The sequence below is a fragment of the Copidosoma floridanum genome, unplaced genomic scaffold (assembly GCF_036245765.1).
Source record: "Copidosoma floridanum isolate Cflo_tuat_1 unplaced genomic scaffold, Cflo_Japanese_pri ptg000021l, whole genome shotgun sequence".
NCBI classification, from domain to species: domain Eukaryota; kingdom Metazoa; phylum Arthropoda; class Insecta; order Hymenoptera; family Encyrtidae; genus Copidosoma; species Copidosoma floridanum.
Window position 1 is genome coordinate 25498348 of NW_028321898.1, and position 17138 is coordinate 25515485.

Consider the following 17138-nt stretch of genomic DNA (forward strand, 5'->3'; position numbering starts at 1 on the left):
ACGGGACAATACAAAGAAATAAATATTTTATTTAAACATATAAAAATTATTTTTATTTATTGAACAAACTTCGTATAACTGCGGTATAAGAACTTATTTACGTATATTGTCTTACCGAAGGGAAGATTTATAAAAAGGAACAGCGCTGCCCATCGTAGAAGAATAAGCCAATCCTTGTTTTCTTGATAATCTGGCATGATGTTTCGGAGGGTATACTTCACTCTCCTATCCAAATCTTGCCATCCGTAGACTCGATTCAGTAGAAGATTTTAACAACACTCAGTAACTCAGTAACTCAGTAACCGAGCGTGCACTGAACATAGGTGTATACTTTGGATACACTCAAAGCACGTGTGGATACTACAATAAAGAAAAAAGAATCGTATAGGAAAAATGCTGATTATACGTGAAGGCATAGAGGAGGGGTAAGCTTAATTAGTGTTAGCAATGAAGATTACAAATTATCGGAACACCAATAAAGTCGCTGATGGCGATAATAAAGTAACTAAGAAAGAGAGAGAGAGACATATGTTTATATAAGGGGAGTATACTGTAAATCCGAGAGTGTTAAAGTACACGTTTGAAGCATGAAGTCGAAATTTGTGTTTTTCTTTTAACGTGCATTACATTGAAAATGCAAACATTACAAGAAAACCAAATCGATACTTCGAAAATTATTTCACACATGAGTGTTAGGGGCACGTGATGACTTATTTATTTTTTTTAAACAGAAGACATAGCTTCACTATAAATACAGAATGAAGATGCACTTAATTTGAATTAACTTTATAAAATACATTCAATGAAAAAAATTAATAAGTGCAAGTGAACTCGAATAGTTACTTTTTATAGTTATAACAAAAGACAAATAGCAGGAGAAAGACATTTTTTATTTTTTTTATTTTAAGCAGTAATAAGAAACACTTTCATAACTGTGATGATAAATGATGAGAAATAAAGATAAAAAACTCAATAATGGTAAACAATTGTAGCAATGTCTATCGACAGACCGCTGACAAAGAGCTGCATTAGTAATTTCCTCTAAATATCAATTTGTGTACCAAACTACATTACTTATATTATTATTGTGTGTATTGCCTGTAACGAACTATCGATAACATGCATGTGTATATTAACAGTAACGTTATAATGATGTGACAAAAAAAATTCTGTACTCGTAGGAATGTGTTTTGAAAAGTTCATTAAACTCATGAACAATTACACTAATTGTTATGAAATTACATTCTGTAGTGAAAATATAAAATATTACTTTTTCTAATAAATGCTCATGTTGTAAAAGTGACTCGTTGAAATTTATTTTTACAAAATCCAGAGTAGTATCATTACGATATCACGACAGTGATAAACACTTATGATTAAAGCTTTGTTTGGTAAAAGACACATTTATTTTGCTAGAATATACTTTAAAGTAACAATAGTTTCGTATGAATGCAATTCTCACAAATAATAAGTGGCGACCATTCATTATTTAAAATATTTTGTTAGTCATTTACAAAGAATGTATCACATTTTTGTCTCGACAAGTTGCTAAGTTGCATAACTGGTTGTTGGCGTAAGTCTTACGTACATCCACCTTCATTATTATTCAGTAGCTTCGCCATTACACTATTTCTTTGTAATTCATTAACTAGATCAATTTGGGTTTAAATAATCAGTGAGAATTTCATGACTTCATACCTCGTTTTACTGTTTTTTGGAAAATTTACAATTTCTGTTGCAAGCAAGAAATTCCGTTTGGTCATGAACTGTTTGTTCTGGATCTATAAGATCAAGTACCTCTTCTTCTTCGAAGTATGCCAAGCGAGCTTTCAATTGCTGCTTTTTTTAAAGCTTGAAATAACAATCAAATGATACAAAAATTTATTTCATATTTTTAAATGATATTTAGAACTATTTGTTTTTTGATAACTCGATTACCTTCTTATATATTATACTTAAGCAAAAACATGTTACGAAAGATATTAAAGTCATTATTAACAGAACTCCCATTCTCATTTTAAACAAAGGTTTTTTAACTCCTAAAATCAAAAAAGGTTTTGTTAATATCGTGATCTTAGGTCCAATGCTATTTAATCTGTAAAATGCAGGATCTGTCCAGAGAAATAAAGTATAATTATGTAACATGGTGGTTCAAGTACTTTTAACGATAAATTTTTGGGATTTTCTCACTGATCCAAAGCGATTTTCTGCTGAACATGAGAAGTTGACGCTGTCGCTTTCCAAAAGATATCTAACAATTAATTTTTGATCGTCATCCATTAAAATAAATTGTTGCGATGATTCTAAACGTTCATTGTTCTTGTACCACATAACACTAGGTTTTGGTTCTCCATTAGCGTAGCATCACAAATCAACACCTCTTCGAGCTTCTCCTGCTGATAGGATTACTTCGGTATTGTTAACATTTATCATAGTAAAGTTAGGTTTTACAGGATCTGTAAAAAAAAAAAAATATGTTATGAAAATAACTAATTTCATCTGTTGTATGAATTTAAATACGTGGTTATTTTTGTGTGAAATTGTGAACAGTTTTTAATTCCCTACTATTTCAAAAGCAAGGCAAGTGATTTTGCAAAAATCTATCATAATTTTTTTAAAGACAAAACTTTTTAATGAGGTCTTAGAAAAATCAGTGAGTATCTTACTTTATTTTAAGCAAATTAAACAGTTTTTTCGCACAATTAAAAAACATGTAGTAGCGCAGTTCATGTAGTCGATATTATTTTTACCTGCTAGTGCAAGGATATAAGATGCATATCCAGTACCAACATCTAATCTTTTTGCTTCGCAAATCCATTCTTGTTCGTCTGATTTTTGTACGTTATTTATGAAGAGAGTACTGCGATAAGTTAAATTGGTCTTTTCTGAAGTAATGATTACTTTACCTAAAAAAGTAAAATTTTGCTGAAAAGTTATATAATATTAATTAAGTGTGAAAAATCCTACCAGGTACTTCAGTCGTGGACCATCTTAAGGAATAAAACTCGTAATTAACATTAGTATATATCAAAGTGACGTTATCACCTGCGTATACTTTTCCCTTGCTTATAATCCCAATATCTGCATTCGGTGCACCATCTTTATGAAATTAAATCATTTAGCAATACAAAAAAAAAAGATAAAAATTTGTCAATATGAAATTAATTTTAGACAAATAGACAGCCAATATTTTTATATACCGGTAATAAGAATAGTATGCCGCTTAACGTTGCAACCGTAAATATTACAAGCTGTAAAATTTATTCGACCGAACATTTTTAGATTTTTTATTGTCACTTTTATATAAATGCTTTCTGGTCTAGATGGAGCAGCTTCTGTTCCCTAAATAATTAAAATGATCAGATAATAAAAATAAGTAAATATTCTTAATTATTATTGTAAATTCTAGCGTAGCTAAACTCTAACATAGATGTTTTGCAACCACGAGAAGCGATTATACCATGATGACATTACTGTTTTTATTTTCTGACCATAGGGCTTAAACCTTAGAAGATTTAAATTAAATATTAATCTATTTGTTGCAAATAATAAACGTAGTTCATATTCACATGAACGTAATCATATATATGCACAGTGCAATTCATTACCATGTGAGTGTTGGTGGCGGGTGTGCATCGATGTGAGCTACAAAAGTGACTGGAAGATTATTGCCTGGTTTTCTGATAACTTTTTTATTGTTGGACGATAAATTGATGTATGGTTCTGTGAAAAATTGTTCATCGAAATCGGTTTCACTTCCATAATAAAAAAAAGAAACAATTTTTGTAACTTACCATATATTTTAACGTAAATAGTAGTACTTGAATTCAAGGACCCCGTGACGTGGCAAGTGTAATTTCCTTCATAAGTAATATTATTTAATATAAGCTCAGATGTGACTAACTTTATAGAACCTCTGGTGGTAGAATTTTGGTGTTACAATGTGGGCTGATTTTAAGTTAGGAAAAACAGGTCTATTCGAATTTTTAGGTGCATGTTCGTGTGCTCTTACCATATTATATGGAGTCTTCCAAAAAATTTTGTCAGCATTTTTTTTTTTTATTCCAAATCTGCATTTGATATTCAAGGTCGAGCCAACAGCAGCGTACCCTAGATCGTCCATTTCGATACTTGGAATTTTAAGCCAATCCTAATTTTCAATAAAAACTTTGACATCTATTTTTTGTGACAAACCATTTTGATTAACTTCACAAGTGTAATTGGCGTCATCTGTGTATATTGAATTTCTGATGGTGAAACCGGTTTTCGGATCAAAAGATATTCTCGAGTCGTGCTGTAATTCCTAAAAGATAATCGATAAGTTTGTGCCGTTTTCTTATTTTTTGTGAATAATTTGATCGACTAAGTATGTAATATTACTTTGCCATTTTTTTTAAGTATCACTTGCGCTGTAGGAAAAGTTGGGCGACATGGCAGAGTAATACTGTTTCCGACCCGACCGTGAGATTTTAGATAACCATTAGTAATGTAATCGAGAGAACCATCAAACGGTGTAAAAGCCCATTCGGTTGCTGCGTCAAGAATTGTTATGTAATTGCTACATGTAAACTTTTTTTATGTGCTACAATTGAGTCTGATTTTTTTATGAATAGAAAGGAGGTAAGCACTAGCATTTTCTTACATGTAACGTAAATGTATAGCCAAGTGGATTCCAAATCGTGCCAGTCCTTGCTCAATATTGTCTCATTTTCATAAAGGCAACCATACCAATCAGTATCGCCAACAACCGTTGATGGTCTTATAAATGTCAAATTAAAGTTCGAGTTCTCAAGAACTTTAAATTCTGTTGGCACTATCTTCTCGTCGTTAAATTGATTTTGGTATTATTAAAATTTATTTTTCGCAATAGTGTGCGGAAAATGGGTGTTTTTCGCACTGGTATTAGTGTGGAAAATCGATTTTCCCACATAGTGTGCGAAAAAGGTGTGTGGCAAAGGTTTTTGTCGCACAGTGTGTGGAAAAAGTGTGCGGAAAAGGTTTTGCCACACACCGGAAAAAATTTTGCCACACACTGGAAATCAAAATTCATACCTATTTTGTACCTATTTTCCTCACACATTGTGAAAAAACTTGTACGCAACTCGTGCGGGACAATTTCCCGCACTAGTGTGATAGACTCGCACTCGTAGCCGGTAACTCGTACCTTGCGATCACACTCGTGCTACGCACTCGTGTGCTCAACTGGTACTCGTTCCCGTCAACTCCGGCACTTGTGTGAGTCAATCACTACTCGTGCGGGAAATCGTCTTTTCCGCACTTGTTACGTAAATAACTATAACATTTTAAGAAGGAGAATAAGTCGTGTCACTTACGTCGTAAAATTTTCTCGTATTAATTATTTGACTAATGTTTCTTCGATCGTAGTATGGGTGATTAAGTTTTGTACTACCATCACCTGTACATGTAAGTTTCAAAGCATCACCTTCGTTTAATTTCAACACATTTACATTGGGTTCAAAGAAAGGCCTGACTCTACAACAACCTACAACGTGATTTCTGGTTATCTTCTCGCAAATATGAATTAAAACATGACATATTTGCTCTGTCAACTGATTGTTGACAGTGTAATCACACATTTACTTAAATTCACTTACTAAACGGTAGACTCGTAAGAAGAATCAATGATGTCCATGTCAGTAGCCCGTCTTCATTCTTCTGATAGTATGACATGATGCTTCGAAGGAAGCAATAGCCTAAATTCACCCACCACTTGAGATCCTGCACTTCACAGCAACGTTGTTATGGGATAGAATATTTCAAAGAGTAGAAGAGATAGCCATACTTGTTCACTTACCAAAGTAGGTGTATGTTTTGAATATGCTCGAAGCAGAGACAAGCATACGAGTCTATAGTGAGTAGGAGTGTCACAGCAAGTATAATATGTCAGTACGAAGGAGCTGTAAACATTATCAGCGTAAGCAATTCAAATAATATATACACGAAAAGTATGGAACGACAAAGATAGAGAGAAAGGGGACTTATCAAAACTTACTTTTCTTTCTCCAACGGAATATTTATATTGTACGTAATATTTATGGTAAAACTGTTTTTTCGTACAGATTTTGAAAATAGATATTGGTTGTGAACATTATTTTTTCATTTTATCATTTCCATTTTGTTTGTGCATCAATAGTTTACTAGTAACGGAATGATCTCGTATTCATCGTTCTTTGGTATCTAAAAGTAGTCAGGAAATCAGTAGCCGTACTTAAACTATCTTTATCATTTTTATGGTGACCACATAAACTACTTTATTCTTTGCTGTAGTTAGTATAAAATATAAGTTGGCTTTTTATTATTCTTTAAAAATTATTATACACAAGAAGTGAGAGAGAAGAAGAGGTTTTCAGGAATGAAACGGCTAAATTGCCTAACATAATATACCTGCAGGTGATGAGCAAAAAAATTTCAGAGCACACAAGAGAGCATTGCAAAAATTAACTGTACAACCTGCATTGATCAGCTCTTATTCTCGAACCGAAGAAGTGTCAAAAAAAATTTGGGGAGGACAAGAATAGCTTTACTCGTGATTGAAACGCCGTACAGGTGTGCCATGATAATGAGAGAAAGGAATCGATTTCTCCTCTCTTTTCACGAATAATTTTAACTACACTGAAAGAAATTTACGGCGGTACTTGCTGGCTGACGGATATTCGGAACATTATAGTTTTGTGTCACGCATTTCTTTTGATTATTATTATTAGGTATAATTATTATTTTTAGATCAGTTACGAATAGTTGGGTCAAGATGCAAAGAGATGATCATTTGTAGTGGGAAATGGGTCAATTGAAATTCAATAGTACATTAAACATGCTAATTTCACTCATACGATGCGCTTGAAAGAAAGGTTTTTAGGACACACGTTTAATTTTTATTAGTGGCTGTGGACATAAAAAGAAAAATTATCGAAAATTGTAAATGTGTAGTACTAAGGGAGTTGTTACGGTCGTATAGGAATTATGCCATCAGAAAAATCGAGTTGAAATAATTAGGTTGAATAATTTTGATGGATAAAAGTATGTTAAAATAATCAAAGGCAATTATATCGTAAATAAGTAGGTACATGTTTTATCCAACGCAGAAAATGAATACATATGAATATTTTCTACGTTGTTTTTACATTTATACGACAAAGTTAATACTTTATATACAAAGCGGTTACAGTATAATTAAAGTTCATATGTTTCTTTTATTTTCAGGTGAGTAAGAAGGCATAAAAAGAGTTAACTTACCATCCTAACCGTAAGTCACTATCCATTACTACTAACTATAAGTCTACATTCATATCAAACCCAACACGCAATATGTCTACTGCGATCTATTTTCAATTTAATTCAAAGACGTGAAACTCATTTAGTTTTGACTTAGTTTTGAAGTACCAGTACCTTCATTACAACCCATGTTTCATACATATTTACCCTAAGACCAAGTTGCAAATCACATTTTTTCAAATATTAATTTTTTAACTGCTAGAAAAATCTAAGAGCTTTTTCGTTTTACCCATAACCAATGGTACATACGCAAGTCTATTATATATTATATACTATAAATATACGAAGAGTATCTTGCTATTCCTATAAAACGAACCGTTAAAATCGTTTTATCTTGGTTTCACTTAAAGTGGTTCATTTTTTAAAGATAGGATTTTAAATAAATGAGGGTACAAAATGATGTGTACAGATGTTTCTGAGTGAACAGTTTCGTTTGAATAGTATTTTTTTTTTTTTAATTCACCAATAAGTTTGACAGCTTCACGCATTGGTTAACATTTTAATGGTAGACATTTACTTAATGAAAAATACGGGAAATTACAATAATATTTATCAAAATCATAATACAGATAGATAATTCTGAAAAATATACAACAAACTATGCTGGCTAGAGGGCAAAGTTTTACTTGAAAAATATATTGGGATTAATCAAGTGTTACGTGCTTTTGTGATGACATCAAGGGTGTGACGTTGACGTAGCTATGCTGGGATGGAGCAAGTCTAACATCTCCCGGTGCCGCCATCATTTCCAGATAATTTTTCTCACCTTTCAAGGTATCTAATTTATTAAGATTTTCGTACTTCCGGTTCCGCTTCATAAAGTAGGCTCTGACATCATCGTCTAAAAGCTCGCCTATGATTCGGACCAGTTCTGAAAACGATGGCCTCAAGTCTGGCTTAGCGTTCCAGCAGTCGAGCATGATGTTGTAACTATAATAAAAGTAAAAATTACAGCTAAAACTTTGAGTAAATTGCATTAGAAGCAAGTATCTCTCGCTCTTTTACTTACATGTATTCGTTGGCATATTTGGGTCGCCCCATTCTGTAGCCCTTGTCGAGTTTTTGACACATCTCCTGAGTGTCCATGTTCGAGTATGGTACCTCCGCGAGGGAAAATATCTCCCAGAGTAACACACCAAATCCCCAGACATCTGACATGGTTGAAAAAATCCCGTTTTTAATTGACTCTAAGGCTGCCCATTTAATGGGTATCGGGCCCCCCTTTACTTTTCTGTAGTAGCCATATCTGTAGATTAACTTGGCTAAGCCAAAGTCGCAGATTTTGACGATGTTGTTATCTGACAACAGAACGTTTCTAGCGGCAAGATCACCGTGCAAAATCTAAAAATGGGGACACACGTATCAGTAGAGTGATAAAGTATATAGGTGTTAAGAAAAAATGAAACCATTGTAAATTAATTGAAAAATGAGTCTCTGGAATTTTCATTTACTGTTATTGGAAACAGATGACAAACTTTCGTAGCTACTTATTTACTTGACATCGCGATATTTGTGTTTGGTATTTTTTCAGACAAACTTAATTTTTGACTAATGATAAGTTCATTCCACGAGACCGTAATAGATAAATAAGTGGTGTTATAAATATTTTATACACACCTTTTTTTGTGCCAAATATTCCATGCCGTTTGCTACTTGAAAGGACCAAGAAATGAGGTCCTGGGAACAAATGAACTTAGGATTACGGTCTTCAAAGTCACTGCTGTAGTTAGCGCTCCAATTCGTCTGAGAGTCATCCCAATTAAGTTCACTATCAAACTCGATCAAGTTACTAGAGTTTTGAGTATCTGCGTTGAAGATGACGGGCTCTTTGTTTGAGTCTGAGCTAGAAAATGCTAATTCTGAGTATTTTGTGCTGTGAAAAAAAAAAAAAAATATTTTATAATATCTAACCAATATCTCTAATATTTAACTGTTTTCTTTAACCCTAGCTCTATTTTCTTCAATTTTATCGTTTAAAAATTATATTAACTGATTGAATATTAATTTTTATTAAACATTCGATCACTATAGCAAAACTGTATCTAGTTTTATATGTTAAAATAGGAAAAATGAGTACTGTCAAATTAAATCATGACATGGTGAAATCATCTCAAGGTTTTGTTTTTAATCCAAAGAACTAATCCCTTTAATACCTTCCAAACATCATTACACATACACGCATACCCACATGCATAGTTTTGCTCGTATACTTTAGCCATGCTGAACTACAATAGCTGACTACCCTACGAATATGTAATACAGTAGTATGTACGGTCAATATATTATATACCAAAAATACCTGTCTTTCACAACAGATTGTTTGCTAATTGGTGCAAACTGATTGATGAATTCATTTTGGTGATACAGCAGGTAGTCTTGCAGATTTCCTAACTCACAATATTCTACGATTATCATCAGTTCATCTAAAACACATTTAAATGTTAATGTTAACGAGGGAGACTTTTATACAATACAAACTTTTGTATAAATAATTACGTTCAGCGATGTTTCTGGTACAGGCTCCAAGAAGATTTACAATATTTAAGTGCTTTCCTAAGTGCGCCATGATTTTGAGTTCGCTTATCAGAGCACGAGTGCAAGCTGATTCTGCATTTTTATGGGTCATTTTAATGGCTACAGTCGTAACAGGCTCGTCAGCATTGATGCCATACGCCTTAGCCTTCATAACAACTCCGAAATTCCCAGTTCCCAATTGTTTTTCTTAAATGTATGGATTACGTGAAGATTATTAAAATATTCTAGCATTTACAGAAGAAAGGGGTATTTTAGCTCTTGCAGCAAAAAATAAGTTAAATCAACTCAAAAGATATAAAAGAGATTAATCTTACTAGATTCAATGAAAAGACAACTATGGCGAGTTAAAAGGGTTACTGTAACTCAAAGTATACAAGGAGACAACTTTAAAACGTTTTCTTTGACCTCCTCTAAAAATAAACCTCTTTTATATGGTGAATCTAAGTTTCCCTTTCTTTCTTCTATCGATGACGCTTTACTTAATCTACAGCAATTAGATAATCACATACCTATTTCTAATTTTTCACTCGCAAATTCCCACTTTCTGTCGTATGGAAGAAGTACTGCTTGATCATGCACCGTTAGTTTAGGATTTATGAGATTAGGTGCTCCTTTCTCAAAGTACGCCAGGCCAGCTTCCAACTTTTTCTTTTTCTTTAGCTTCAAAGAATTATTGAATTATGGGAAAAATTAGTCTCATACATTTAAGTTTTATGAAAAAAAATGTTCAAAAGTAATAAAATTTCTTTTTACCATGATAAGTCGGAATTTGATGAAAAAGTAAATTAAAATGAGTACGACGATAACAATTAACCAAGAAAGAACGCTAATCTCAAGCAAAGTAATTCCAATTCCTAAAATTATCATAAATTTTTTAATGAATATTGTGTTAGTTATATTAATCAACCAATTCATTCAATTTTTTACGATGAATAGAGTATAATACAATAACACACGAAGGATACCATACCTTTTACAATATATTTTTGAAATTTATTTATTGTTCCGAAGCGATTTTTGGCCCGACACGAATATTTTCCGCTATCTTTTTCCAAAAGGTATTTTATAATTAATTGTTGATTATTATTCACTAAACGAAACTGTGATGACAACTCTAAAGGTGCGTCATTCTTGTACCAAGTGATATTAGGTTTTGGACTCCCTTTGGCATAGCAGTATAAATAAATAGTATTTTGGGCTTCTTCTGCTGACAAGATTACTTCGGTATTATTCATGTTTACTTGAGTGAAGTTAGGCATTACTGGATCTAAAATAGTATTAACCAATTTGATCAGATAACTCTAATAGATTTAAATAATTATTACAATCTAAAATACTGTGAAAAGTTTAGTACTTTACAATTTTAGTTCTAAGCATGAAAAATGAGATTTCTTCTAAATAAAAAGTTTGTTTCACAATTATCAATTAATGCTGAATAAATTCTCCCTATTCACGGGTCTAGGTGAAAAATTATCTGTATTCAAAATAGACGTATCCGTAATTTGATTTATGTCCTTACTATTGAATTATATGGTTAATTCTCACACTAATAAAAAATTTCGTATGAACAATACTGTCTACAAATCATATACGTATATTCGATTACTTGTAACTCTACTCGCTTATCATTCGATAAAATTCTTTTTGTCAATCAAATATACATTTTCAACACAAAGGAACGTTGTTCCTTTAGTCTTTTATTACATATTAAATAATACGATAAAAACACTGAGGTCCTATTGTCTATGTTTCTGATATTCTTTTTTTTACTCTTTCCTTAAATTTTAGTACCGTAAAAATTTATTATGTCGAAGACAAATTTTTTTGGTATTTTATTCAGTTAAAACATACAATAAAAAGTTCATTAACCAAATGCAACCCATTGCATCTACTGGAGACTCGTATAATCAGATTAATTCCGTTCTACAAGATTACGGGATTAATTTTAACTTGTCTCTAGCTTCACTGGAGTCTTATTTGCGGGATAAAAACTTAAACTAAAAATTTTAATTTTTCGTATATTTTATGTGAATCTATTTGAACGTTACCTTCTAGTAAAAGTAGGTAGTCTGCATAACTGTTACCAACATCTATCTTTTTTGCTGTGCATTTCCACTCTCGTTCGTACGATTTCTGAATATTATTTATTGATAGAATAGTGCGATGAGTAAAATTTGTACTTTCGTACGCAATGTGAATCTTTCCTGAAAATAGTCAAAATATGGTTAGGTTTGTGTTTAGCTATCCAAGTCGTAGAATATTTTCATTGAGAGTTTGGTAATATACCAGGTACTTCAATCGCATTTGTCCATTCCACCGATTTATACATGTAATTCACAGCAGTGCAGACTAGCTTGATGTCATCGCCCGTGTATACTTTTCCATTCGGCTTTTCTTTTATAATCCCAACTCTCTTATTTGGTGCTCCATCTTTTTCAAATGAAGCAAGTTTCATAATATAAAAATTAACATTAGATGAAAAATTGAAGACTAAACTACAATCAAGGTATACATACCAGTAACTAAAATTTTATTTTCCTTTGAGCTGCATTTGTCCTTAATGCAAGCCTTGAATTGTATTTTACCAAAGGTTTGCAGATCTTTGATTAGTACTGTTTCGGAAATAATTCGTGGATGAGGCGTACCTACTTCTGTACCCTTAATTAGTAAGATAATCAATAAGGTCATGACTTTTTTTATTGCCCTTAAATAATATCTACCACGAAAATTTATTGATGTAGCCTAAGCAAACAAGACTTCAGAAAAAAAGTAACAACCAGAGTTTTACTGTTCCAATAAACAATGTAATGTAGAAAATCAACTGACATAAATGAAAAAAAAAGAAGTTTTTCGAGGTAAACAAGAAGAAAAGAAAATATGTTTGTAAAGTATGTTTTTCACAAGCATTTGAAATGGTTTTTGCTTGGTAAGAAAATTTGTGTATAAAAGTTGTAGACGAATAAGAGACATTAATATATTCGAGTTCTTTTGTTTGTCATAATAGTTTACTAAATTTAACGTACTTTGTACTTTGTTTGCTTTTGCTTATTTGGTGGTACTTTCATGTGTTATAGAAACCTGATGTAAAACAAAAATCGACGACGGTGCTGCTACTGGCGAAATGTAGCAAAATATATGTTACTGTGTAATATCGGAAGATAAATTTCTAGTCTAAACTATTAGGGTAATAAAGCTGTGGTTGACTTTTTTTAAATTACCAACATTTCATGCTCGTTTGTATAGGCTAATATACATATAATTAAATGAATTACGATTATTAAGTCCTAAATAGCGCATAGCTAACCTTTACAGGAGATGTTTTGCAGCCATAATCGAGTTTATTCGTTGGACAACTTGTGTACGTCCATGATGTTGTAGGCTTAGGATTTCCATAGACGGTGAGAAAAAAACGTATATCTTCTCCAATGTTGTAATAATCGTGTAAATCTAAAGTTCCTGAAATATACACTTCACCTACAAGAGTAAATAAATAAATAAGAAACAAAAAGGCAACGTTTCGAAAATACTAGTTGCATCCAGCAAAAGATGTCATGTATTAAATAAAACTTACTGTACTGTATTAACTCAAAAGTTAAGCGACGTACTACAGCACTATTACTTGCTTCAAGAGTGTAATTGCCCGCATTGTAACCGACAATCTTCGGGATAGTTAAACTGCTTGTCGTTGCGTTGTTTGAAACATAATAGAGATCATCCCATGTTATCGGTGTCATTGTTATTTCGTTACCAAAGGGATGGTACCTTGAAAGTTATGCAATCAATATTAAGACTAATTAAATGTATCAACAAGTTTAATTACCATTTAAGTGTTGGCGGCGGGTGTGCATCGATGTGAGCTGTAAAAATGACTGGAGGAAATTCATCTAATTCATCCCTTTCGATGAGGTTCTCATCAGTCGTTAAATTGATGTATGGTTCTACAAAAAACGTATCAGGTGAAAAATGTATTTCGATTCTACGTTAAGTTAAAAAAAAAATAAAGGAAGCATATGCGTATCTTAACTTACTATTGTATATTTTAATATAAACATTGGTACTCATCACAGTTAAGGTTCCCTTTACGTAACAAGTATAATTTCCCTCGTCATCATAAGTAACACTATTCACAATGAGCTCAGACGTGACTAACTTGATGGAGCCTCTATTCTCTTCAATACGATTCGTTACATTCCTTGAATTCTTATCATTGCGTAAATTTGGTAAATAATTTATTAAATAATGAGAATTTAATTGTAGGTGCGAATTCTAAGTCATGAGGGTAAATGAGCTCTCACCAGATTAAGTGGAGTCTCCCAGGAGATTTCGTAATCGTCTTTTTCTCTCATTCCGATCCTGCATTTGACATTCAAGGTTGAGCCAACAGCAGCGTACCCCAGATCGTCCATTTCGATACTTGGTATTTTAAGCCAATCCTCATTTTCAATAAAAACTTTGACATCTATTTTTTGTGACAAACCATTTTCATAAACTTCACAAGTGTAATTGGCGTCGTCTGTGTATCTTGAATTTTTTATGGTGAAACCAAATTTGCTATCGAAAGGCATCCTCGAGTGGTACTTTTGTATCTCCTAATGCAATAAAAATTTAGTGCAAGTTTTTAATTTTGTGGAAGTTATTCAAACAAGTATACATTACTTTGCCATTTTTTTTAAGTATCACTTGCGCTGTAGGAAAAGTTGGGCGACATGGCAGAGTAATACTGTTTCCGACCCGACCGTGAGATTTTAGATAACCATTAGTAATGTAATCGAGAGAACCATCAAACGGTGTAAAGGCCCATTCGGTTGCTGCATCAAGAATTGTTATGTAATTGCTACATGTAAACTTTTTTTATGTGCTACAATTGAGTCTGATTTTTTTATGAATAGAAAGGAGGTAAGCACTAGCATTTTCTTACATGTAACGTAAATGTATAGCCAAGTGGATTCCAAATCGTGCCAGTCCTTGCTCAATATTGTCTCATTTTCATAAAGGCAACCATACCAACCAGTATCGCCAACAACCGTTGAATGTCTTATAAATGTCAGGTTGGAGTTTGAATTATTATGGATTTCAAACTCAGATGGCAGTATCTTCTCATCGTTAAAAAAATTGATTTAAGTTTTTTTATAATTTGTTTACGTCATTTTGATATGTTTAAATCAGTGAAGTAGTTAAACTTACGTCATAAACGCCACTAGTATTATTTAATTCTTTAATTTTTGTTCGATCGTAGTTTGGGTAATAGAGTTTAACTTTTCTACCCTCGCTGTGATAGCATGTAAGTTTCAGTTCCAATCCTTTTTTTAGCTTTGTCCACTTGTATGTTGGGTCGAAGCGTGGTCCTACTGCATGGCAAGCTATATTACGTTACAAAACATATATTTTATGAGCAATGTTGAGGTGTTTATTTCCATCCCAACACCTCACTTGACCACACCGTACAGCTTTTTCGGTGTGGTCACGCGACGTTTTGGAATCCTAAAATAATTTGCAACGTTCAGATGAAAATTAGTGTTTTAGAAAACTTTTAATTACTGTTTTAAATCGTTTTATTTTCCACGTAACAATTTTTCAGAAACGAATTGGTAATCATAAGTTTGTGTAAGATTAGGATGTCTTACGACTAATACCCTATCATTGTTATATCACAATAGTGGTACCGTAAGCCGTAAAAATCCATACTTTACAAAATAACTCTAATGATCGTTGCCCACGAATAATATGATTGATTTTATTAATCTCAAGAAACTACTCATTCATTTTATTCAAGCAGCTTGATGTTTCCGAGTTATTGGATTCGACAAAAATTCCCAGAATTCAACGTGTACGATTGGTGTTCAAGTTTAAGAGGCTTTAATGATGTAGATTCAAGACAAAAGCTGCAAAAATAATCCACTCATATTTGAGAGGTCTAAAGACAGTTCACAAATGGAAAAAAATTCGACTTTAAATATAAATATGACGGGACCTAAAGAAAAATTGCCATCATTTACCAGACAATTGTGGAGCTAGTTATTAATATACAAGGTTACGGTTATAATAGTAAAACTTACCTATAAATACGCTCAGAAAGAAGAACAAAAACATGGCACCGTGTGGCAACATGGTCACCCAGTAGGATATCTTCAGGCTTCAAACCTCACCTGAGGATACTAAACTTTGAAACTATGATCAAGTAAAGTATCGGTTAAAAAATTTTAGACTAATTTCCAGAGATGAGAAATTGATCGACCTTAAGTATAGGCATTTGCTTGTGAGTTATGACATACTAGCAGGTGAGTGGGAACTAAGCCAGAAAGGGGACCCCAGCTTCAAACTGCGATGATATGTAACGGCATAAAAGAGGGGCAAGCTTAATTAGCGTTGTCCATTAAGTTGAGAAATCTATCAAGATAAGGTTCTAGCTTAAAACGACACGCATACAGAGGAACTTAACGAATAGTTTTTTTCTCTTACTCAATTTTATTGTAGCTCTACACATATTTTTAATAGTACTGTTTGTTTTCAGCTTTCCAATACTCGAATGTAGATGAGTTGATTGGAAAAATTGGGGATGTTCCTATCAAAACAGTATTAAATTCATCGCTTGATTGCTACATTTATTAAATGTCGTTTTTTAGTTAATAATTAATCAATAATTGACAATAGTAAAAACATACTAAGGCTTAGGTCAACTTGTTGTCTTTGATAGAAAATCAAGAGCAACAGCTGTTGTCTGGTTATTGGCGTATTATTTTATTTTAAAAAATTTTCTTAATACTGAAAAAAATTTTTAAGACGCATGCATTTCTTTAACGTAAGACATGTGTCGGCTTAGTTATAAAAGTCAGTTTAATCACGAGTGATGAAATAAATTAATAAAAAAAAAAAAAAAAAAAAAAATAGAAGTTGTTTCATCATAACGGCACGAGCTAGTAATGCTAAATATCATTCAAGTTCGTAGTCGATTTTATTGTACAAAGCGTAAAAATATCGATGAAATACATTAAAATATATTAATTCGTATTATTTCTTTGTGACATCAGTTCACTTCTATACTTGATAAATGTGTTAATGCTTTTTTAAATCATTTTGATTATGAAAGAAAAGACAAAATCCTTTCCATCTATGCATGCTTCTATGCAGTTTCATTTTGTTGTAGCTCGACAAATATTTTTTAATATTCATGTTTCGTACGAGCAACATGAATTTTTGAAAAAATTATTAGCTGTTGCGAACTATCTACTAGTCCTCTAATTATATATCCGCTGTATTTATATGAGATTTTCAGGTATATTTTATTTTCATATGTGTCAGTATTGTGCTTA

General features: G+C 32.4%; 1 protein-coding gene across 1 annotated transcript; it reads right to left on the reverse strand.

The window, feature by feature from the left end:
- Positions 1–7937: 7937 nt before the first annotated feature.
- Positions 7938–15469, reverse strand: LOC149374223 (platelet-derived growth factor receptor alpha-like). Its single transcript, XM_089594815.1, has 18 exons — positions 15462–15469; positions 15259–15309; positions 15013–15097; positions 14747–14921; positions 14485–14636; positions 14124–14417; positions 13857–14028; positions 13649–13766; positions 13448–13590; positions 11877–12032; positions 10799–11095; positions 10582–10682; positions 10338–10488; positions 9790–10014; positions 9593–9716; positions 8911–9166; positions 8303–8634; positions 7938–8223 (listed from the first exon to the last, which is right to left on the reverse strand). Exons 1-18 carry the CDS (start codon positions 15467–15469, stop codon positions 7938–7940), a joined length of 3126 nt encoding a protein of 1041 aa, XP_089450941.1.
- Positions 15470–17138: the final 1669 nt, after the last annotated feature.